Genomic DNA, 25,927 nt, shown 5'->3' on the forward strand with positions numbered 1-25,927 from the left:
TCTTGGTCACCTGAAAAAGAAATGGATAATTACGGTTTTTCTTTTTGTTTACTTACCTTGTTATTGAAGAAAAATATACTCACCTTTCTTCCACTTCCTCCCTCTGCGGCTGCGGCCCGCGCCATCACTTCCTCTTTGCAATGATTCCTGGGAGCTGAACGTCATCGCTCCCAGGAATCAATGCGCCTGCACCGGCCCCGCTCGTCAGTTCAGGTGTGGCACCTCATTCCCTGCTAAACAGCTTCTGGGCATGCCCAGAAGCTGTGGAGGGATGACGCGCCTGCACCGAAAGTGATGAGCAGGGCCGGTGCAGGCGCATTCTGGGAGAAGAGGACACGGAAGAGGACGCAGAAGAGGATGCGCTGGCTTCAGCTGCCCACAACCGAGATGGCAACGCTGAAGAAGAAATTTTCAAGGTAAGTATTTCTTCTTACAAGTAAGTGCGACCCGGGACAGTTCAGAGGCTTTCCATTGTGGAATGTACTATCCCTGACTGTCCCGGGGGTATTTTTAGCTAAATTTCACCCCTGTGGCCGGAACCCTGCTATAAAGGCTTTTTTCTCTTACAATCGGATGTTAGGGAATGTTACATTCACCCTGCTAAAGGCAACAAATAGACATTGATATTTCACAAGGATTATTTAGGACTTCTGTGCGAATGCTAAAACAATTTCACAAGAATTTATTATAAATAGACCCTTGAGTGTTACAATCACCTTAGTTTGGGTTTTTATCTACATACCAAAGACCAGGACGGTAGCTTTACATTATACCTTTACATGAGGACATGTATTCGATCTCATCGTCATAAAGGGAGTCTGTCACATTGGTGACGTTAATCCGTCCTCGATTCTTCGTGTGATATAAGATGGCAAAATCACACTTCTCAACATCTTGTTTGAATTTCATTTTGTTCTTATTTGAGATGACTGAGGGCAAAGTTGACTTTACAGAACCTTTAAACATTTGGGATCCCAGGCCCTGTGTGATCCAGTGGTAATCTTCAGGGGATGAGTAAGAGAAGATCCCAATGACTCGTCTCAGAACACAAAAGATCTGTTTGAACTAAGGCAAGAGATCACATGAAAACAATATCTTCAAGAAATAAGGTGTCCTCACTTATAAATCCATTGTTTATTTTGTGTTATCCATACTGGATTCTTGACTTTTACTGTAATTCTTCTTGCTATGCTATATATTGAAATGGAGACTTTTAGGTTTTCTAAACTTTTTTTAAATTTTTGGATAGAGTGAAGAGGGTTTTGAGCCCCTCTTGGTTTGTATTGCTGTCTATGCCCCCATTAGGGAGATTCACCCTCTCTCTATTTGTCTTTTTACCATTACCATTAAAAATGAAAGTTAAAAAAAATCCCACATTTTGGGTTTTTCCCAGAAAATTAATAGAGGGGAAATCTTCCAATGGGGACACTGGTTTCTTGTGACTTGGGGGCCCCCAAAGAATTTGTGAAAAAAGTTTTGTGGTATGTCCTGCCAAGGCGGGGCATATCCACTGAAAACCAACTAAGGACACTACTGCCAATGGATGAAGTGAAAAAATATCAATTTTATTAAGGCACTTGTGCCTGTGCAGAGAAAAAAATATATAATATAAAAATAATATACAGAGGTGATGAAGGACACACTGTACAATAACACATTAAAAATGTTAAAAAGTGGCACCCAGCATGATAAGGTGAAGTGCATGCAACAGATACAATGGAATTAGCCCAGATAGTGAGCTGGGATGGCTCACACGTCAACTAACGTAGTAATAAAGCCTAAACCACAGCTGATGTGCATAAGGCCATGTATGAGTTGTACACAACGCCAGGCAGATATCGACAAGAAAGTCGGTATGTGTGCCTGGTGGTGTGAGTGGACCAACCGAGGATGCATCCAGTATAGATACCCTATGGAGTACTCCTATGGAGACAGGACCTGACGCCTTGTGGATTGTCCCTGGAGTGGACTTGTTTGTGTATATGGACCGTAAGTTGGTTCCAAAATGGCAATAGTCCTCTACGGATAGGGGTCCAGGATTGCTGCTTGCTCTGAAAGAAAAAAGGGAACACAGGAGATCCCAGCTGGAGTACAATAGGGGGGATGGAATGGAGGACACTGTTGTAAGAGCTCCGGAGCCGGTTCCAATGTTGGGGGAGACCCCGGATATGCAATGTCCCACAAGCACCCTGGGAGATGTTGTATCATGGGGATGAAGACACAGTTTACCTGAGAGTGTCTTCCATATGTGGAGTCCGGGTGGAGATTCTCGTCCTGACCTCGTGAAGGTCCAATGCTCTGTCCTGGTCTCACCGGTATTCGCTGCCCGGTCCGGTGTTTGGCTGCGGCGTTCAACCCTCAGCTAAGCCGCCACAGCCTGGGGACTTCTACTTCCTGAACGGAGTGACCGACGTCACTTCCGATAGCCGAGTCCTCCCGGCGATTAAAGGGGAACAGCCGCACAACACATCCTGTAGGGTTGCAGATACTTGGGCAGAATTGTGGACAAAGGGGGGCACAGAGTGCGGGGTGCCACAACGCCACACGCTGACGCGTTTCACCGACGGGCAAGTCGGTTTATTCAGAGCTGATGTAATTGCCTGGGGTGCCATATTATATAGTGACCGTGATTGGCTGTAAGGATTTAACTGTTTCATGACCGGTATGGTAATTAACCCATTCTATGGGTCAAAGTGCATGTTATTTCCATACTGGTTCAGAATCCACTATAGCCAGTTAATACATTGATATATTCACCAATAGTAATGGCATCACCTGGTACAGCGGCGTTATGTCTGTCCCACAGGGTAGCAACATGGTCTAAAAAATTCCATATATTCAAATAGGGATGTCAATCCTTCTACCCAACTGGGTATAAAGCCGTAGCTGTGGGGCAGACAAATGTTCAAAACATAAACACATTCAATTAAAAAGTACTGCATAGTGAACAGGTTAAAAGAAACCCTATTGCGAACACAAAGGGTTGTAAAGATTAATATCAGCGAAATTGTCATCTCTGTGAGGATTAACCTAGGTCAGAGCTGTGCGTTTTTGCAACATCAAAGGAAACACGTAAACAGCTAAAATTGCATTGAGAATTTAGTGCCTTAATATCTATAAGTCTATTTGGTGTTTATTCCATCTGGGTGGATGGTTTTGCCAACTAGATGGTGCAGTTTAAATCACGAAGAGAAGCTGGATACATGCTTTTAATTCTATCATGAGCAAGTTAGTATGGAAAAGACTGTGAATTATATACAGTGTGGTGCAGCAGGGCCTCCAGCTTCACTACCTGGGTAAACACGACGTCCAGAGGGCTAGGTTATGGATTTAGGAAGGGCTGGAGATTAAACTCCACATTCAAGCCACGAGGTATATATCCACATCTTTTCCTTTTGGAGGAGGACGTTATCAAAGTCCCCCCTTCTCGCTGGTAATTTAAGTGCATAAATGCCCCTTACTTTAAGGCCTTCTGGATTAGCATCGTGGTGCTCCAGGAAGTGAAGGGGTACGGTCCTATTGTCCACTTTTTTTCTTATGTCGGAAATATGTTCAGAGATGTGCACTTTTCAGTTGGCGTTTTGTTTTACCGATATAAGATTTGTTACACGGGCAAATCAATTCGTAAATTACGCGCTCTGTCTGACAGTTTATAAAACTGTTGATGGTGTATTCCCTTTGTCCGTCACAGCTAGAAAAGGTTTTGCATTTTAGTACTGACTTACAGATATTACATCTGTCACAGGGAAACATCTCTTTTAGGGGAGGCAATGAGGTTAACCAGTTGTCTTCCCTCCGAGAGCGTGTAAATTCGGAGTGGCACAGGTTATCTTTAAGATTCTGTGCTCGTTTGGCTGTTAGTAAAGGCCGTGGACCGACAATGCGATCTATGAGGGGAGACATCGTGAGAACCTGCCCCCAAAGAATTGTCTTAACTTGCAGGGATATTTTAGAGAAGTCTGGTCCATAGGATAGATGGAGTTCCTCGGCGCATGCATATGCAGACCAGCAACTGATCAAGCAGACGTTCTTGTTTATGGTTTAGGGAGTGCGCATAAATGTAGGCGCATGCACACTTGCGCATTGCCGAACGTGCATTCACACATTAATGCACGCGCCCGTCACTAATGTTGATGCCAGGCTGGCTATTTAAACTGACTCCCTGCATGGACTCATTGCTTTTTGGTCTGCAAGTTCTGTGTACTTTTCCTGACTCTGTGTGACCTCTAATCTTGATCTGGCTTATCCCTAACCTGTGCTTGTCTGCTTTATACCCTGACCCTGGCTTGTCTTCTGGATTTTGCTTCTGCCTCCTGATCCTGCCTTGCTGCTCTCTTGGTACCGACTTGGCTTGTGACCCAACTATTCTGCTGCCTATCGTCTATGTCCATCCTGCCCAACCATTACTGACCCGGCTTGTCTGACCCTGCACCCTGCTCATCCAGCCTGTTACAACTATCAGCCCAAAAAGTCTTGCTTCCAGCTGCCTTCTACCAGCCTGTTCATTGCGGCCACGCAAACTACTGGACTGATTACAGGCACTCCTACGTCACTATGCTCCTGTGACTGCTGTCTCACTATTAGTGGTCCATGAGTCGGAGTTGTACGAGAGGCCCTCCTCTACACCTCAGGCTCACCGACCAGGTACGTGACAGATTTCCTCTCACTTCCTGTTTGGCTATAGGACAGGAAGGGAAGGCAAATCTCCGCAATGAGACACAGATGGCGAAAAAAAAATTGACAGGGGTTATAGGCAGGCACACACACGGAGGATACGTTAGAGGCCTATTGTTGCCTGGTGTCCATATGGAACCCCCTCCTTAATACATGATGATTTTTGGAGTGCTACCTGCCCTATGCTGGCTATATACTGCTTATAGGCCCACTTAATCTGGCATCTATAGGAGGAATAAAGCCCTCCCCCCCTTTTGACATTTGATAGACTTGAAGTGTTACCTGCTTCATATTTGCTACATGCTGTTTATAGAGCCTATAATACATAGGACCTTTAGGATATCCTATTGTTGGAATGCTCCTAGCTGTTATGGCTGTATACCATCTACATAGACATATTAAGTAGCCAGTCAGGCCTGGAATATGGAGATGGATACATATTTATACATGCTTTGATAGTGAAGCTTCAAGTCACTGCTGTCATTTGGGGGTGATTACATAGCAATTATATCTACATGTAATTGAAGAGACAAGAACTCACTGCTCAAGGTGGTGGAATTGCCTGATGACTCACACCGGTGCATGCCCCGGCTCACCTCCGTGAAAACTTGATAAAGGAAAAGGAATTGGCAGCACTCCAGGTTGAGTCAAAATCCAGATTTATTGACTGGACATCCAAATATGACAATCGTGACAAGGTAGACGCGTTTCACACACTGACTGTGTGCTTAATCATTACTATAATGATAATGATTAAGCACGCAGTCAGTGTGTGAAACACGTCTACCTTGTCACGATTGTCATATTTGGATGTCCAGTCAATAAATCTGGATTTTGACTCAACCTGGAGTGCTGCCAATGCCTTTTCCTTTATTATATCTACATGTACCTTGGACACTCTCTTGCGTCCTGTTGTTGCCTGCCATTGCTTGAGTCACATCGGAAATATCGTTCTGTCTTGGTCTCTCTGGCCCTGAGGAAGCCTCGTGCGAAACGCTTCGGCTTGCTGGGGACCTCCCTTGACCGTGCTCCACCTGAGACCCCAAGGTCACCTTGTCATACAGGCTATCAGCTCTCCCTTGTTGGGAAGTATTTCTGCATTGTGACCTTATGCATTTATTTTAATATGTTTGACATGGGCACACATGCTCATGTATGGTTTTAAAGATGTATAATAAAATTATCTTTTTAGTTCTATGTGTGCTGTGGTTGTGATCCTTCTCCTCCCATTGGCCCGCAAAGCCCCATCTTTTCTCTGTTTTTTGGAATATTACTACTTCGGGGTATGGGCCTGACTACACAGAATTTTTGTGCCAGGGGTTATAACCCTTTCTTACTCTATCCAAAAAAAAAAAAAAAAGTTTTGCCTATAGTTCTACTTTAAGTCTGTCCATACACGGCTCAAATCTCAGCCAGTCCCTGCTGAACCGGTCAAGATTGGAACTGGCTATGGCCGGCTTAACTCTAAGACTGACTACACAAATTTTTAAGGACTTGAATTCACATTTAGGCTGGGTTCACACTATTGCGAAGGAAATTGTGACCGAATCTCTATGCAGCCGGTTCACATATCTCCGGAGCGGCTCTGGAGCGAATTGCACAGGAGTCCTGTACATCTGGTCCATTTCAGGTCCGAATTCAGTGAAAAATTTGGACTGAAATCAGACCTGAATCAGTGAACAGGGAGGCACTGGACCCCTGCTTTGAGTCCCTCCATGCTGCAGTGTGAACCCAGCCTCAAAGCTTCATAAACTCATGTTTAGAGCTTCCAAGTGTACTGGAATTTGAAGTTGTCCTCATATACAGGGACAGATTTACTTAAAATGACCCCATCTTACTGCACAGAAAGAATGGCCAGGGACCAGAAGACAAAGTCTATTCTCCTGCCTTGTCTATGGCTGGAACTTCACTGGTGATACAGTTAAAATAAATCTGAAGATGCTCCCTAGTTCTTCCATGCTGAGACCAGAGATCCAGGTCATATCTTTTGTGTCAGCCCCCCTTGATATCAACTGGCACCCCTCACTGCATGGCAATCCTCATGGACCCCTCTACAAAGCCCATGACAAAATGTTCATGTCACTATTTATATGCACAACCATGACCGGCAGATTAAAATATAACTCTTTTTTATTTTTGGATCAAGTAGAAAGGGATTGTAACCCCTGTCAATTTTTTTTTTTATAGGTGGTCCCATCAGCTGGGCATTCGAATGACTAGCACGCTTCCTGCACCGCGGTTCTTATTTCCTCTACATATATGCTTTTATCCATCCCACATATATAAGTGCATTACTTTTAATAAAAATACTCTTGATTGGACATACTGCACTATTGGATTGCTTTCTATTCTGAGGTGGCGTTCTGCTATGAAGGAGGAGGAAGGTCCATTCTGCCTTTATGCCTATTGTGTCCCTGCTATTTCTGACCCCTCTGGGAAGGGAGGTTAGGATTTTCTGGAGGCGCTTTTGGCTGGTGAAGGAGGAGGGAGGTCCATTCAAGTCACTGTTATCAGTGTTATCCCTGCCGTTTCTGTAAAAGGAGGGTCAGATTCTCTGGTAGGCAGTTTTGAACGGTCGCGGGGTGTCTCTGAACATCTTTCCACTTCTGCACACCGGTGATTGGAGGACCTCAATTCCATCTTACCTCTTTTAAAGACTCCTCTTTTGGGACTTTATTGTTATTATTGTTATTTTTCCTTATTGGCACTGCTTTTTGGTTCTATTATAAGTTTTTTTTATTGTTGTGTGTACCCTCATTAGGAAGATTCAACCTCACTAGTTGTCTTTGCAACCGTTATTACCAAAAGTGAAAGAAAATCCCAAATGTGGGCTGTCTCCAGAACAAGCATAGAGAAGAAATCTCTTAATGGAGAGACTAGTTCTGGTGATCACCAGGGATAACCTCACTTTGGAGGAATTCTCTCTCACTTCCTGTTTTAGCTATGGAACAGGAAGAAAGGTTACATCTCTTCAATGGGAAGGCAACAGAAACTGACAAGGGTTCTAACCCTCCTTTACTCAAAGGCAGGGCTTATTTTTCAGCAGGAACGCGGGGGAACGCAGTCCCGGCACCTCCAGTACGGAATGTATGCAAGAGGTGCTAGGATGTGCTGAAGGGTCTACTGATGTTGGCTGCTGGGGGGATCTATTGTAGCTGGAGGGGATCCATTTTTGCATGGGGGGGTCTATTGTTGCTTTGGAAGTCTATTGGTATTGGTGGAGGATCTATTGTTGGTGGGGTGGGTCTTATGTTGCTGGGGGGTCAAACAAGCAAATGTACTGTCGATGCAGCACCTATTCCCTGCGCTCTGAGTGGTGCAATCCTCTTGTCCAACCTGATTGCAGGCTTGTAGATGAGAACAGATGACACGGCAACTTGATAATACTTCAGCCTTGCAGTCCCTCGCTGGACCAGGGTGGTCCGGAAAACACTATAAACGACAACAAAACAAGGCGCACCGGCCTAGTGCATTATCTCTTAGACAGGTTTATTAAAATAATAGATTAAAAGTACTCACAAACGAGTTTCTTGATAAAAAGCACATCAAATAGAATAAAAGGCTCTGAGGAAGAGGCGCTGCCTCGAAACGCGTAAGCCTGCACAGCTTCAGGGGACGATTCAATCCCGATCTTGTTGCTGAGGATTTTATTTTATTTGATGTGCTTTTTATCAAGAAACTCGTTTGTGAGTACTTTTAATCTATTATTTTAATAAACCTGTCTAAGAGATAATGCACTAGGCCGGTGCGCCCTTGTTTTGTTGTCGTTTATATTGCTGGGGGTCATTTGTTGCTGGGAGAGTTCTACTGTTGAGGGTGGGGGTCTGTTGATGATGGCTGTGGGGAGATTTGTTGCTGCTGCCGGGGTCTAAAGTTGCTGGGGGGCTATTGTTGCTGGGGGTTTTGAGATTATTTGTTGCGGGTGGTCCATTTTTTATTTTTTTTGAGGGGGGGGGGTCTATTGTTGTTGCTGGCTGCAGGGGATCTACTTTACTGCTTATCTTGTTCTCATTAACAAATTACTTGCCACAAAAAGATAGATGGGCAAGGGGTGGAACCAAGGAACGTTCCTCGGAGGTAAATAGGGGTGGGGAAAAGGGGGAACTCAGAAAGGGAGAGTTCCTTCACCTTTTCTTTGAGAAAAAAAGCTCTGCTCAAAGGTATACCTTTAGTTCTACTTTAATAAATTTGAGTAACATGGAAGTCCACCAGCAGGAATTTAGCCTCCAGTTTGTATTTCTTTGGGGTAAATTGGTTTTATATACCTACAGCTGAAAAATTAATGTGATATTTTCCTATTAATAGATTTTACATTTCAGAGTAATTGTACTTACCCGAGAACAGAGGAATTTTATTGTGAAACCCAAAACGGCAAATGGGAACAGAAATAGCAAAAGAGCTGCAAACACCTGAAAAGAGAACAAGAATGAGAAAAGGATATTTGTGATACTACACACCATCTGTACAGATAACACCTCCATTGTGTTCTCTCAGTTCTAAAGCTGGCTACACACTATATTTGTATACAATTTTCCTTTTGGATTTACCAAAACCATATAATATGAGATCAAACCTAAACACTTTCAAACTGTATGTAACCAGGCACACCCTTGCACTACATAGAGTTGAAGGTAAATCTAAAGTAAATTGAACAACAAAAATTGTATAATGCGTATCCAGCTTTAGGCAGGTCATAGATCAGGGGTAGGGAACCTATGGCTCGTGAGCCAGACGTGGCTCTTTTGATGGCTGCATCTGGCTCGCAGACAAATCTTTAATAAAGGTGTAAGAAGAGGCTTGCTGTTCAAAGTTGTGTTTCTGTCCAATCCCGCCGGGACTTGGCGAATGTGCATGCGCGAATGCGTGAACGCCCGCACGCAAACACGCAAGCACGCAACATGACAGATGCTGGCGCCAAATGGGCTATTTAACCCAGCCTTTGCTCAGCTCCAGTGCTGCTTTGTCTTCAGCCTTGTTGACCTGAACCTGCTAACCTGTATCCTGCTTACCAGTACCAGACCCGGCTTGTCCTGACTATCCTCTGCTCTCCGCCTGCACCGACCCCGGCTTATCCCTTGACCTCCGCTCCAGTCTGCTCCTTCTGGCTCCTGCATTACCGTTTGGCTTCTGACCCGGCTTGTCTCACTACGCTCCTGCCACCAGCACTAGTTGCCTGCATACCTGCTCATCCTCTGGACCTACCCGGCTATCCCTGTCTGTGGACATCAGCCTGCTTTCAGTTACATCAGGCACTCATGCTACTCTATACTCCGGCACCTCCTGTCTGCACTATCAGGGGCCCCGAGTCAGAGGCGTAAGAGAGGCCTTCCTCACCGTTCAGGCTCACCTCCAGGTACGTGATAAAAGGGGGTCGAGCCGCGCTGAACGTGTAGCCCCAGAGCTCCGCCGCGTCTACCACTCAATCCAGTGCCATCCGCTTAGCTGTGCCCGGTGCCAAGGAGATTTCTGCACCCATCGATGGTACCCTTTGTGGGCTACCCACCACTACCCTCAGTTTGTCTCTGGGTGATCGTATTGCCGTGCTACGGACCCCGCTGCCTACTCACGGTACCGCCGCCGGCTCATGTGCTCTGCATCTGAGGGCCTTGCATGAAGCTTAACCTCACCACGTATCAACCAGACTATGAAGCCATCAGTGAAGTCATGCAGCATCAGAAGTCACATTAATCAAGTACTTTATTCATCACTGGTTAGCAATAGCATAAAAACGTTAGTAAAAAGAATTCAGAGCCTTATTGTACTTTAAGACTTCATTCACACTGGTACGACTTGGACTGCGACTGGACCGCGACTTGGTCAGCCTGGCAAGTCATACACCGTCGCGAGTAGTACAGGACCGGTTCTAATAGGAGCGACACACGTCACTCCGACTTAGAAAAAGGGTTCTGTACTACTTCGGGGCAACCTGGAGGCGACTTGCATTTGCTTCCATTATGTGAAGTCCGTACAAGTCGCGCCGAAGTCGTGCTGCACGCGACTTCACAGGTCACCCCCTAAGTCGGAGCGACCTAATGTGAACGGAGGCTAAAAGTGTTGGTCTTACATAAAATGCACACATTGACTTGTATTTAGTTTCAAACATACTGTGTTAACTGTTTTACCCATGAATATGAATATTAAATAAAGGTTCCCAACCCCTGAAATATAGTGTATGGCTCTCACGGAATTACATTTGAAAATATGTGATGTTCATGGCTCTCTCAGCCAAAAAGGTTCCTCACCCCTGCCATAGATGATGCATTTTTTTTTTTCATTCAACCAAAAAAATCATCGGATTCCCCCATCAACACAAAAACCCCAACAGGTACAAAAGTCAATGGATAGATGGATTGAAATTCTGACAATCCCTGCTTGCTGAAGTGGCTGAATTTTGATCCATCTACAGCCGGCTTAAGGCCTCTTGATCACCGCAATTTGAAAAAGCTCAGTACAGCTTTTTTTTTACTGAGCTAAAATACAACCTATTAGTTGTAGTGTGCCTATGCACACGGGTACGTAAACAAGCGCCGTGCATTCTTCAGTAAAGGAAAAAAAATCTGCTTTTTTGATCAGTAATTTACGCCTCATGCCTGAAAATGAGCGCAAATATGTACAAATGTGCATAAATGTCCATTTGCATATTGTGCAGAACAAGAACATGAGAATACGTTTCTGCGCATTTGCACAAAAATGCGCGCGTGCGCGCGAAATTGCACGAACGCATAAACGCGAAAATGCGCGGAAATACATAAAAAAAAAAAAAGTCTGAAAAGTAGATGCTCAAACAGGAGTATCATGTGCAAGAGGCCTAAGAGTATCTCCTTTATAAAGTAAAATCGTCTTAGTAGGAAGGGAACATACATGGTTGGAATGTGTCTTCTGCTACAAACAAAAGCAACACATTGAACAATTGCTATTATAACAGCAATGCAAATAATAAAAGTTAAATTCTTTAAAACATGGATGTCCAACCTTTTGGCTTCTCTGGGCCACATTGAGTGTAGAGAAATTTTCTCAGGCCGCATATAAAATATATACTATGGTTAAGGTATATAAGTAATAAAACGCTGCTTTGCCCTTCCCGTGCTAAAGCCCCCCCAGCACTAATTTAACACAACTAGTGGATGATCCCCTCCGAGGCAGCCTCTGTGGCCGTGCCCCTGACTTGACTGCCTTCCTCCCCAGCAAAAAAAAAAAAAATTGTCATGGGGCAGTGGGCCATATTGCCTGCAGTTTTGGGCCGCATGCGGCCCCCGGGCCGCAGGTCGGACATGCCTGCTTTAAAACATGTTAATTATTTATTTTATTTAAGGTTTTGTTTACATTGTACCTTTAGAGCCCATTCAGACTAGCGCGACTTGTCAGGCGACTTGTCAACCTGACAAGTCGCGGTCGGTCGCGGTCCATTGAGTAGTACAGGACCCGTTCTAATAGGAGCGACATAAGTCGCTCCGACTTAGAAAAAGGGTCCTGCACTACTTTGGGGCGACCTGGGAGCGACTTGCATAGACTTCCATTATGTGAAGTCCCTGCAAGTCGCGGTACACAGCGGTGCACGCGACTTCTCAGGTCGCCCCCCTGAAGTCGGATCGCCTCAGTGTGAACCGGCTCTTAATGCTTTTTATTATTTTTTTTAATCAACTTTGATCAACTTGAACAACATTACTTGCGATAGCATGGGCAATGATAGGTCCTCTTTGTGGAGAGATCGGGGGTCTTTTAGACCTTAGATCTCTCCTCTGGTCTCTAAAGCATCTGATCAAACTGAGATCGATTTGATCAGATGCTTTTACAAGCCAGCTAACGGCATCTTTACATTAGAAACCGAAGTGATGAAATCCTCATCGCTTCCGGGTTTCTGATGTCACACTGTGGAAGGAACAATGTCAGTTCCTCTCACTATGTCCAGGGAAACACATGCCACTGGTTGCATCCTTACCGGGGTCTCTGTTTAGGCGGGAGAACCTGGTAAAGGTGGTGGCAGTGGCGGGAGGGGGATCACTTTCCATGGCCTGTAAAAAGTAATCCCACTCCCGCTCAGTCACGGACCCCCCCGCGCGTGTGCCCGGCGGACCCGATGCGATCGTCCGTGACAGCGGGAGAAAGGCAGTGTAAAGGTAGTGTAAACAAAGCCGTCTGTCATTCTCCCCTGTGTAAGAACAGTGATCATACGGTTCTACTATATAGGACCATTGATCACTGTTCCTACACCTCAAGACACAGCCAATCACAGTTAGAAACACTCCCCTAGGACAAACACAGCCCCTCCCTCTCAAATAAAGTTAACCCCTTCACTACAGGTGTCATTTTACAGTAACAGTGCATAAGTTTAGCACTGATTACTGTAGTAATGTCACTGGTAACCCCAAAAGTGTCAAAAATGTCAGTCAAGGGTCCGCCCTAATGTCGCAGTCCCGCAAAAAAAAGCACAGATCGCCGGCATTATGCGTTTAAAAAAACAACAAAAATTACAAAAATCTTTCCCTTAGTTAGTAAACGCAATAACTTTTGTGCAAACCAATCAAAATACGCTTTTTGCGATTTTTTTTTTTTTACCAAAAATATGTAGCATAAAACAAATTGGCCTAAAATGTTAAAAAATTTAGATTTTTACTTTATTTTTTTTGGGGAATTTCATATAAAAAAATGTGAAAAATATTGTTATTTTTGCAAAATTGTCGCACTTTTTTTGATTATAGCGCATGATCAAAAAATCGCACAGGTGATCAAATACCACCAAAAGAAAGCTCTGTTTGTGGGAAAAAAAGGACGTCAAATTCGTTTAGGTACAGCGTCGCACGGCCGCGCAATTGTCCGTTAAATTCACGCAGTGCCGAATCGCAAAATACCCCCTGGTCAGGAAGGGGGTAAAATCTTCCGGGGCTTAAGTGGTTAAATAAAACTTCTATATGGAAAAAAAAACACAACATCTTCAGTGACCACTTCCTCAGGAAAGGTGTAAAGTATATTTTAGTGAACATGATCGGTGCTCAATCCTTCTGCCCAGGATGTACTGGACAGATCCCGTCCATTAAAGTGTACTCTTTTCTCTGACAAAGTAGCCACTAAAGAGCCATAAATGTATTGATGGTGTGTTTTACCTGTTCTAATGACTGGAAAATATTTACCTTACTAAAGAATCTTTTTGAAGCACCTTTTTATTTAATGGCATCTTTGTTGACCACACATTGGTTCCATTTTGGTGCCTTATTCCTTCTACCATTATTTACTAGAATGTGATCAGCCTTGCTCAGTGCAGGAATCTCCTGATAACCCAGAGTAGCATCAAGTGTGAGTCTCCACATGTGCCGAATTGGGTTGCTTGACCCTAAGATGGGCATTCAGCAACCGTATGAATGTTTACCACACCTTTTTTGCTATACTTCCTATGCATGTAACACTGAACACCATCCTTAGGGCTTCTTCACATGAGCGCCCAGGGGAGCAGTGCAACTATGGATCTGACTGCATGCCTTAACCACTTGCCGACTGCCGCACGACTATTTACGTCGGCAGTCAGCCCCTCACAGGCAAAGTGACGTAGTACTATGTCAATAGCCTGTGAGGCTCTAGGGAGCGAGCGCGCGCCCCCGGAGGCGCGCTCCCGCGTGGTCACGGACCCCCCCCGCGCGTGAGACCGGCGGACCCGATGTCCGCCGGTCACTCAGCGATCGTCGCTGCAGAGGGAGAAAGGCAGGCGGCTGATGTAAACAAGCCGTCTGTCATTCTCCCCTGTGTATGAATGGTGATCATACGGTTCTACTATGTAGGACCATTGATCACTGTTTCTACAGCTCAAGCCACAGCCAATCACAGTTAGAATCACGCCCCTAGGGATACACATAACCCCTCCCTCTCAAATAAAGTTAACTCCTTCCCTGCCAGTGTCATTTTTACAGTAACAGTGCATATGTATAGCACTGATTACTGTAGTAATGTCACTGGTACCCCCAAAAGTGTCAAAAATGTCAGTCAAGGGTCCGATCTGTCCGCCGCAATGTTGCAGTCCCGCAAAAAAAATTGCAGATCGCCGCCATTACTAGTTAAAATAAAAAAAAAACAACAAAAATGACAGAAATCTTTCCCTTAGTTAGTAAACGCGATAACTTTTGCGCAAACCAATCAAAATATGCTTTTTGCGATTTTCTTTACCAAACATACGTAGCATAAAACAAATTGGGCGAAATTGTTAAAAATTTTGATTTTTACATTTTTTTGGGGGGGAATTTCATATAAAAAAATGTGAAAAATATTGTTATTTTTGCAAAATTGTCGCTCTTTTTTTGTTTATAGCGCATTATCAAAAAATCGCACAGGTGATCAAATTCCACCAAAAGAAAGCTCTGTTTGTGGGAAAAAAAGGACATCAAATTTGTTTAGGTACAGCGTCGCACGACCGTGCAATTGTCCGTTAAAGTCATGCAGTGCCGAATCGCAAAATAGGCCCTGGTCAGGAAGGGGGTAAAATCTTCCGGGGCTTAAGTGGTTAAAGCTGGCATGTGGCTATTCAGGGCTGCACACAAGCTGCAGCCAAAAAAGAATCACAGCATAACAGCCACAGAAAAAAAAATCAAACATATTGCTGGCATTGTAGATGCCAAACACAACCAAAGCAAGTCTATGGGGCTACCCAGCAACCACCCCACAGCCTGTGCAACATACACAATTGCAGTACAGTGGGGCAACATTTACTGATTCAAAGTGGTTCTAAAGCTGAAGGTTTTTCACCGGTAAAAAAAACCTTCTCTATGCAGTTCCCTCCCAGCCCTTCTTATACTTACCTGAGTCCGATTTTAAACCATCCATGTGCACAAGAGCTGGAATTCTTTCAGCAATCTCCCCTCTCCATAGGCTCAGAGACAGCAGCAGGAGCCATTTGGCTGCTGCTGCTGTCAATCACAGCCAATGAGGTGGGAGCGGAGGTGGGGCCAAGTCACGCTCTGTCTATAAACACATAGAGCACAAACTCGATCCATCCATGTGCACAAGAGCACCAGCTCTCCTTCCTCATTGACTCAAAGACAGCAGAGGGAGCTTTTTGCTCCTGCTGTCAATCACAGCCAATGAGGTGGAAGTGGAAGACGGGGAGGAGCCATGCTCTGTGCATCTATGGATACACAGAGCCTCCTCGAGAGCAAGCCAGTCTAAAGGGCCATACACACTATAAGATTTTCTGAAGACTTTTTCCTTCAGATTTACCTTTTCTATGTAGTGCAAGGGACTGCCGGATTGCATACAAATTGAAAGTGTTTAGGTTTGACCTCATATTATCTGGTTTTGGTAAGTCTGAAGGAAAAAGTCTTCAGAAAATCTTATAGTGTGTATGGCCCATAAGTGTCCCCATAGCAGGCAGCTTGCTATAGTGGGCCCTTTGTGGGTGGGAGGAGCCAGGAGCACAGATGGGGAACCCCAAATAGAGTATCAGGGCTACTCTGTGCAAAACCTTTACAGAGCAGGTTAGTATAACATGTTTGTTTACCACCCTTCATGACCCTTCCATAAGGACGCCCGGCATGCACTTCTCCACTGGCCCCTCCCAGGCATCGTCTCATATCAACAAAAGCTGGCCACCTACCTCTTCATTGCCACAAAGCGTGCTATTGCTAGAGCTTGGAGGAAGCCCTCAGTTGGGTTTGCAGAGGTGAAGAGCATTCTGATTACCCTCATGTTGCATGAGAAGATGACTAGTCTAGTATACTTCATGATTCTCATGCTAAGTTCCTCAAAGTTCCCCGGCCAGCTTGGGTATTCCAGACCGAGTTAGTATACCATCTAACCCGCAGGCTTCACTCTCTCTTACGCCTAAGCCTACATCTTATTTTTCTATTCTTGTTTCTTTTTCTCCCCCCTGCCTAACCCTGTATTTCTTTCTTTCCTTCTTTATTCTACTTGGTTTTCACCCTTCCTCCTCCTTCACCTACCTCACCATGTGCTTCCCCATCCCTCCATATTCCACCCCCCCTTTTTTTTTCTTTCTTTTTTACCTTAAGCCTCGTACACACGCAACAATTGTTGGCCGACCGATCGGCCGTCTTTTGTCCAGTGTTGTTGTGTTGGTTGAAATGTGCTCTAGACTGCACACAAATTTTGTCGGCCAACAACAACCAACTTCAGAAGTGATGTCATGTGCTGGTCTACTTTCCGTGTGTTTTTTCTTCTCTGAGCATGCCCAGTCTTGCTCAACTGATTTTTGTCTGCCGAAATCTGTACTGACTGAGGAACAATCGGCCGTTCTGGTGTTGGCCAACAAAAATTTTATAGCATGCACACCAGATTTTGAAGTCGCAGTCGGTTGTCGGAAGCATCATACTAACAAGCCGACAATCGGCCGATCGGACGTTGGCCGAAAATTCACGGCCAACAATTGTTGCGTGTGTACGAGGCTTAAATTCCTGCTGGTGGAGTTAAAACTTCCATGTTACTCAAATTTATTAACCACATAACCCCCGGAAGATTTTACCCCCTTCCTGACCAGGGCCTATTTTGCGATTCGGCACTGCGTGACTTTAACGGACAATTGTGCGGTCGTGCAACGCTGTACCCAAATGAAATTGACGTCCTTTTTTTCCCACAAACAGAGCTTTCTTTCGGTGGTATTTGATCACCTGTGCGATTTTTTGATCATGCGCTATAAACAAAAAAAGAGCAACAATTTTGCAAAAATAACCGATCGGACGTTGGCCGAAAATTCACAGCCAACAGTCGTTGCGTGTGTACGAGGCTTAACCCTTTCCCCTCTCCTCCACCGTGGGATGACAATCCCACCCCTGCTGTCTCAGGCCCCCATGCCCGGTTACTCGTTACCACCTCTAATACTAGTGCCGGGTGCTTCTACTATTCACTTTAAAACATTAGAAATATGTTTTGTTTGTATTCACAAGTAATTTGATGTTTGTTCCCCTGCACAGGATCATTTTGCCTTCTTTCTCCTCACGCTGTATTTTGGCTTTTTTTTAACCCAGTAAAAACTATTGTGCCAGAAAAGTGACCCACTGCAGTTCACATTTCAGAGGGGAGGCTATGCCTATTGCACATGTCAATGAGCCCTTCGAAGGATCTCTCTTGTGAATTTTTATCTCTCTTCCTCTCCTTGGCTCTGCTCCCTCTCATTCACCTGGAACACCAAGGACTCCACTCCTTTATTTGGATCATCTACATCAGTGGTCCTCAACCCTGGTCCTCAGGGCCCACTAACAGGCCAGGTTTGCAAGATAACTGAAATACATCCCAGGTGATATAATTTTCTGCTCAGTGATTGCAGTATTCTAGTCTGCATCTCCCCAAGGTAATACTTAAAATCTGGCCTGTTAGTGGGCCCTGAGGACCGGAGTTGAGGACCACTGATCTACATCATGGGTGTCCAACCTTTTGGCCTCTCTGGGCCACATTGAGTGTAGAGAAATTTTCTCGGGCCGCATATAAAATATATACTATAGTTAAGGTATATAAGTAATAAACCGCTGCCACGCCCTTCCCGCGCTGCCGCTCCCCCACCAGCACTAATTTAACACAACTAGAGGATGATCCCTTCCGAGGCAGCCTCTGCCTACAGTTAGTTGGAAGCCGCTGTAGCCATGCCCCCGACTCAACTTCCTTCCTCCCCAGCAAAAAATAAATAAAACATTGTCCGGGGGCAGTGGGCCGCATTGCCTGCGGTTCTGGGCCGCAGGTTGGACATGCCTGATCTACATACTAGTTTTACAGCAATTGTATTTATGTGATATGTCAACAATGTACAATTCAACAACTGATAGGAAACACCAAAAATCTGACACCTTATTACTGATACAATGTTCTTCAGCAGTGACACAATGTGCATGCCCAGCAACTCTCTAGTAATTTGTAGCATTATCCTAAAAAGTTGTACCAAATACAGTCACACAATGTCATACCCGTCCGCCGATCGAACCCATTAGATTTGTGTCAGTGTCTCCGTTTCCACCGTGTCTGCTTCTTCTTGGTTTTGTCTTCACTGCTGAGAACAGGAAAAGAGTGAAAATGAAAGTAGAAATACAAACGCCTATTAGATAAACAAAGAGCACAAAATGTCATATGGGAACTCAGCCAGTGGTGAGGAGGGAGCAAAGTTTATTTGCAGCTGATAATAAAAAAAGATATTAGATACCATCTAGAGCACATGTGTCAAACACAAGGCCCGCGGGCTGAATCCGGCCCTGCAGGCCATTTCATGTGGCCCTCACACCTCTCCTGCAGCTGCAGAAGAGCTCCAGCCCTCCTCTGGTCCTCCCCCAGATCAGATCCTGTACTTTCTGCTTTCCAGCATTGCCTCCAGCTTCTTCCCAGCAGAAGCACAAGGGAGGGTGGGGGACTCAACTTCTGATGGTGGAGAGGCTCTTGACGTGTTATGTAAGGGTCAGACTTGTATAAAGTACTCAAAATTTCTACTTGAGTAAAAGTACAAGTGCTTGATCAAAAAGTGACTTGAGTAGAAGTGGAAGTGCTCGCAGAAAAAGTTACTTAAGTAGAAGTACTAAAGTATTCAACATTTTTTTTACTTAAGTATTGCAAGTAGTTTTTTCAAAAAAATTGCTACTTAAGTACTAAAAGTAAAAAGTACCAGTAGTTTTGAAAAACAAATTCTACTCAAGTACTGAAAGTAGAAGTACAAGTACTGTGTTATGTAGTTATTAACGAAAGAAGTCAAAAGTTTGAACATCATATTGTTTTTTATTATTTCAAATGATTTATTCAAATGATTAACCTGTGTTTGTTAGTAGTTTCTTGATGCACTTTAAGCGCTGTAGCACCATTTATTTGTTTGTTTCATATTTTCTTTTTATTGGAAAGATTTGGTATAGCAGCTTTTATTATACACAGCCTTTATTTTCGTATGCGCTGATTTACAAATGACATTATACACATTTTTTGAGCTTTATGCAACCTGCCATCTACTGTTCTGGCAGTGGTAATTTTTTTAAAAGTAACGAGTAACTATGCAGCACAAAAAAAAAATACTTGAGTAGAAGTATCAAAATCATCGAAAAAATGTAGTGAAGTAAAAGTAGAAGTAGGAGAAATAAATTCTACTCTAGGAAAGTACAGATACCGCCTTTCGGTACTTAAGTACAGTACTTAAGTAGTTCTACTTCGTTACTATACATCTCTGGTAAGGGTAGGGAATGCTCTAGACATCTAGTCTTACAGATACAACGGGCCCTTTTCAGAGCAATCATAATGCTTATGCGGCCCGCGATTAAATTGAGTTTGACACCCCTGATCTAGAGCATAGGACTTTGAAGGAGCCAATAATTGAAGATATATTCACAAGAATATTTATTTCATTTAATCCCCATCATTTTTGTAAAAGATAAAAGACGAGGTTGAGTCAAGTAAGTAATTACTAAATGTGACAGTCTTTAACCACCTAAGCCCCGGAAGATTTTACCCCCATTCCGACCAGGGTTTTTTTTTTGCGATTCGGCACTGCGTGATTTTAACGGACAATTGCGCGGTCGTGCGACGCTGTACCTAAACGAATGTGACGTCTTTTTTTTCCCACAAACAGAGCTTTCTTTTGGTGGTATTTGATCACCTGTGCGATTTTTACTTTTTGCGCTATAAACAAAAAAAGAGCGTCAATTTTGCAAAAATAACAACATTTTTCACATTTTTTTATATGAAATTCCCCAAAAAACAAAATTTAAAAATCAAAATTTTTTAACATTTTTGGCCAATTTGTTTTCTGCTACATATGTTTGGTAAAAAAAATTGCAAAAAGCGTATTTTGATTGGTTTGCACAAAAGTTGCGTTTACTAACAAAGGGAAAGATTTTTGTCATTTTTGTTGTTTTTTTTTAACGCGTAATGGCGGCGATCTGCGTTTTTTTTGTGGTACTGCGACATTGCGGCGGACAGATCGGACCCTTGGCTGACATTTTTGACACTTTTGGGGTTACCAGTGACATTTCTACAGTAATCAGTGCTATATATATGCACTGTTACTGTAAAATTACACTGGCAGTGAAGGGGTTAACTTTTTTTGAGAGGGAGGGGCTATGTGTGTCCCTAGGGGCGTGATTATAACTGTGATTGGCTGTGACTTGATGTGTAGGAATAATGATCAACGATCCTACATAGTAGAACTGTATGATCATTGTTTCTACATACACAGGGGAGAATGACAGGCGGCTTGTTTACATTAGCCGCCTGCCTTTCTCCCGCTGTACCGACGATCGCGATGTCCGCCGGTCACACGCGCGGGGGGGGGTCCGTGACCACGCGGGGGCGTGCGCGCACGCGCTTGCTCCCTAGACCCTCACAGGCTAGCGACGTAGACCTACGTCGCTGTGCCTGTGAGGGGCTGACCGCCGCAGTAAATAGTCGTGCGGCGGTCGGCAAGCGGTTAAAGCTGTGGGAACCTGCAAAACAAATTTTTATGCCACTAAAATTATCTATAGATACCACTTTAATAAAAAAAAAAATATTTTCTACTTTTTCTTATAAAAAAATATCCAATAAACTAAATATTTGTCAAACATTTAGGCCAAAATGTATTTAGCTACATGTCTTTAGTAGAAAAAAATCTCAATAAGCATATATTTATTGGTTTGCGCAAAAGTTATAGCGTTTACAAACTATGGTGTAAATACTGAAATTTACACAGCTTTTACGCAGGGCAGTACAACCCCCCCCCCCCCCCCCTCCAAACTACCCTTGTGGAAAGTCATTTTCCTTAAACTTGTGGCAAAACCTAAAATAATCCATGGACTCAACATACCTCTCAGCAAATAGCTTGGGACGTCTACTGTTGGAAAACGGGTAATTTTGAGGGGGGGGGGGGGTGCTATCTTGGAATTTCAGGGCCTCTTAAACTGTGATAGGTAGTAAGAAAGTGAAATGGGCAATTTACCCCCCTTGAAATCCCGAAGGCGGTGATTGGTTTTTGGCACCCGTACGTGGCTAGGCTCCCAAAAAATCTCACACATGTGGTATCCCTGTGCTCAGGAGAACAGCAGAATGTATTTTGGGGTGTAATTCCACATATACCCATGGCATGTGTGAGCAATATATCATTTAAGTGACACTTTGTGTACAAAAAAAACACTTGAAGACCAAACCTTTTCTGACACTTTTTGTGTACATGAAAATGTTTTTTTACTAGAAAAATACATTGAACCCAAAAACATTATATATTTTTTTTAAAGCAGAGGCCCTACAGAAAAAATGGTGGGTGGGCAATATTTTTTTGTCACACAGTATTTGCGCAGCGATTTTCCAAACGCAATTTTTTGGGGAAAAAAAACACTTTTTTAAAATCTAAATGATAGCAATGATAGCAATAAGTGGTAACAGGTACTCTTTTTTTTGAAAAAAATTTGTGTCTATTAGACTAGATCTCTCCTCTGCCCTTAAAGCATCTGACCACACCAATATCGGTGTGATAAGATGCTTTTCCAATTTAAAAATGGAGCTGTTTATATCCGGTGAAACTGACGTGATAAAATGCTCATAGCTTCCAGTATCTTAGGCCATAGAGATGATTGGAGCCATTATGGTCTCTGTCAGCTCTACGGTCAGCTGGCGGAACCACCGGCTGCATTCTCAGATTACCCGGTGGTACAGGAGAGCCAGAGAAAACCGTGGAAGGCGGTGGGAGGGGGGGAGTCCCCTTCCACTGCTTGTAAAAGCAGTCTAGAGGCTAGTTAGCCACTAGGATAACTATTAAATAAAAACCAACTGCCGGCTAAAAACAATTATACCAAGATGATGCCGAAACCTGCAGGCATCATCTTGGTATAACCACTCAAAATTCAGCGACGTACCAGTATGTTGCTGGTCCTTGTTGGACATATATTGTAAAGTTCGTTTTTTTTCATGCTGCCTGTTATCTAAATGAAAAAAAGAGAACCTAACAGATTCCTCCATTCACAACGATGTGGATGAAGAAATCTCTGCCAAGAAAAGTGTAAAAAAAATAAATGGTAAAGCAAAGGGAAGATCTGCCATCTGTGTCCACCCCATCCCCTATGCTTCACCATATACAGTATGCTCTTTTTTTAAGTGCAGTGTTGAAATCCCCCGTCAAGGATGCCCGTTATCCCTGATCATCTTCTCATTTGTCATCGAACCATTAGCAAAATATATTCAATCCAATAAAAACATCCAGGGTATCACCAGCCCCAGGGATCACAAACTGGGACTTTTGCTGACGACTAGAGATGGCCTTGCCGTTCGCGGCAAACTTTCCGTGTTCGCAAATTCGCAAAAATGCAGACTTTTGCTGATGTTCGCGCTAATGTTCGCACCACCATTTTCTTTTACATTCTGAAAAACTTTGACCCATGACACATCCCTCAGGTGGTACAGGCCAGCCAATTGAGACATTTCAGCACATGGACATACCCCCTACCCTATAAATAGACCTGAACTGGCTGCCATTTTACATTCAGTATTTTGTCAGTGTAGGGAGAGGTTGCTGAGGAGCAGGGACAGACTTTTAATGACACAAATTGCTAGGTAATAGGTCCACAAAAGTCCTTTTAAGGACTGGTATAGGTGTACTATTCTTTGGTGTGCAGTATTAGGGGTGTAATACACTTATAATATACTTTCTAATATAGAAAGGATATTATAATGGATTTGTATTGTGCAGCATTGGGACTGGTGTGGTTCTGCAGCGATACTATAACTACAAAGAATGACATATGTAGATGTGAACCAGGGCTTAGTGAACCAGGGCTTAGAGAACCAGGGCTTAGAGAACCAGAGTTTGGAGAACCAGGGCTTAGAGAACCATGGCTTAGAGAACCATGGCTTAGAGAACCAGGGCTTAGAGAACCAGAGTTTGGAGAACCAGGGCTTAGAGAACCAGAGTTTGGAGAACCAGGGCTTAGAGAACCAGGGCTTAGAGAACCAGAGTTTGGAGAACCAGGGCTTAGAGAACCAGGGCTTAGAGAACCAGAGTTTGGAGAACCAGGGCTTAGAGAACCAGGGCTTAGAGAACCAGTGCTTAGAGAACCATGGCTTAGAGAACCAGTGCTTAGAGAACCAGGGCTTAGAGAACCAGGGCTTAGAGAACCAGAGTTTGGAGAACCAGGGCTTAGAGAACCATGGCTTAGAGAACCAGGGCTTAGAGAACCAGAGTTTGGAGAACCAGGGCTTAGAGAACCAGAGTTTGGAGAACCAGTGCTTAGAGAACCAGGGCTTAGAGAACCAGTGCTTAGAGAACCATGGCTTAGAGAACCAGTGCTTAGAGAACCAGTGCTTAGAGAACCAGTGCTTAGAGAACCATGGCTTAGAGAACTAGTGCTTAGAGAACCAGGGCTTAGAGAACCAGTGCTTAGAGAACCAGGGCTTAGAGAACCAGAGTTTGGAGAACCAGGGCTTAGAGAACAAGGGCTTAGAGAACCAGAGTTTGGAGAACCAGGGCTTAGAGAATCAGTGCTTAGAGAACCAGAGTTTGGAGAACCAGGGCTTAGAGAACCAGGGCTTAGAGAACCATGGCTTAGAGAACCAGGGCTTGGAGAACCAGAGCTTGGAGAACCAGAGTTTGGAGAACCAGGGCTTAGAGAACCATGGCTTAGAGAACCAGAGTTTGGAGAACCAGGGCTTAGAGAACCAGCAGGGTGATATATATACTTTTTAGAATAGTGTATTTGGGTACTGCAGAATTTATTTTTTCTGTAACACAAAATATGAGATTATGAAATCACAAATGCGCTAAATACTTCTGTTATATGATTGTCCAGGCGGTGGGACTATGTGTGCACAGCTAGGAAGTATTTGGGGGCTGCAAATATGACCTGTAGGTTTGTAAAGTCCGCCTGCCATTAAAGTCAAAGGGGTTCGCCGCAAACTTGCGGTTCGCAAACGTTTGAGCTTAAACGCATTGTGAACTGCCCCGGGCGGTGTTCGCCCCATCTCTACTGACGACATTATCTTGACTCTCTAATCCAGAATCCTCAATACCTGGGTTTCAATCACTTTTAACTAAATTGGCTTGTCTGGGCCGTCGTACTGGTGTGGTTCCCAGATTGATGAATTGCACCAAGACCATAATAGTGGCCCCTTGTAATTTTTGGTAGGCCCCAATCGGGAGTGACCATACCACTTCCTGTAGTGGTGCCAAGATTAACTTTTGTCTGGGGGGTGTACAGACCACTTCTAATTGCTCCAGTTATTTCTTGGTGGCCCTGCTCTGGGCTTCGTAGGCCTGGAGTACCCAGAGCCACACAGCTCGCAGGACAAAGCCTGCCAGCCGAAATGTTTATATTTGACCAACAGGTAGGGTAAATACAGCTCTTTCAAGACATTCATGCCCAGCGTGACAGGCACTGCTGGGTTGACTGAGCCACATGTCAACCACTACCCCTACCCACTCCACCACCTGGCCTTTACTTGGATCCTTACCCAGGTGATGCCTTCAACCGAAATGGGTAGATTGTTGGCCGTGTGGAGGGATAGCCAGCTGGGGTCTAACTGTTCTTGGGCTTTAAATCTCTGCACAGATAAATCATACACCATGACTTTGACCTCTAACCCGGTGCCAATCAGGCATGGAACTTCTTGCCAGTTAATAAGGCAGCTACCACTGGGCTTGGTGTGACCATATCCTTTGAATTGCTGGGACTTTAGGTTGTTGTTCCCGAGGTCGTCCCTCTGCCCCGGGAGTCAGTAGTTTGAAGCTGGCCTGGAGGGGTTCCTGAATCCAGGCCACCTACATTTTTGAATATATGTCTGTAGCGACTGCACCACCAGCATTTTTGGTCCTCTTCAGGGTCCCTGTGCAGAAGGGTTTTTTGTTTTTAATTTTCTGTCTTTTTTAATTTATATAGCAAAAAATGAAAAACCCAGTGGTGATCAAATACCACTAAAAGAAAGCTCTATTTGTGTGAAAAAAAGATAACATTTTCATTTGCATGACCGCGTAATTGCCAGTTAAAGTAGCACAGTGCTAAATAGCAAAATAATGGTCTGGTCCTGAAGGGGGTAAAAACCTTCTCAAGCTCAAGGGGTTAAAACCCTACCCCCACTTATACCAGTGGGCAGTTTTTTCCTAAGTTTCTACACCTACAATTTAAAAAAAAGTGGTTGAACCACGGTTTTACAGCCCTCTGACTGCCCATCTAAACACAGAAATGCAGTGGTTTAGGGCTAAACCTGTACAGTGGCCATGATGCTTTGCTTCATGGCCGCAGCGAAAATGAAATGTCATGCTACATTAGGCAGGCGGTACCACCATCTAACTCTTAACCATTCAAGTTAATAGGGTTGTGCCGCAACAGCCCCGCAA

The 25,927-nt window shown here is 44.1% G+C and overlaps 1 protein-coding gene across 1 annotated transcript in view; it reads right to left on the reverse strand.

Moving 5' to 3' along the window:
• The window catches only part of LOC309558460 (uncharacterized protein), a gene marked incomplete at both ends in the record, with an annotated part of 42,444 nt that extends 17,286 nt beyond the window's left edge, over positions 1-25,158 (reverse strand). Inside the window, 3 exons of the mRNA XM_082261532.1 lie at positions 774-1,065; positions 9,009-9,083; positions 25,045-25,158. Coding sequence (XP_082117658.1) covers positions 774-1,065; positions 9,009-9,083; positions 25,045-25,158 — 481 coding nt within the window. The remainder of the gene's footprint in view (positions 1-773; positions 1,066-9,008; positions 9,084-25,044) is intronic.
• Positions 25,159-25,927: the final 769 nt, after the last annotated feature.

This window comes from Pelophylax lessonae (assembly GCF_965119305.1).
Source record: "Pelophylax lessonae genome assembly, chromosome: 6".
NCBI lineage: Eukaryota > Metazoa > Chordata > Amphibia > Anura > Ranidae > Pelophylax > Pelophylax lessonae.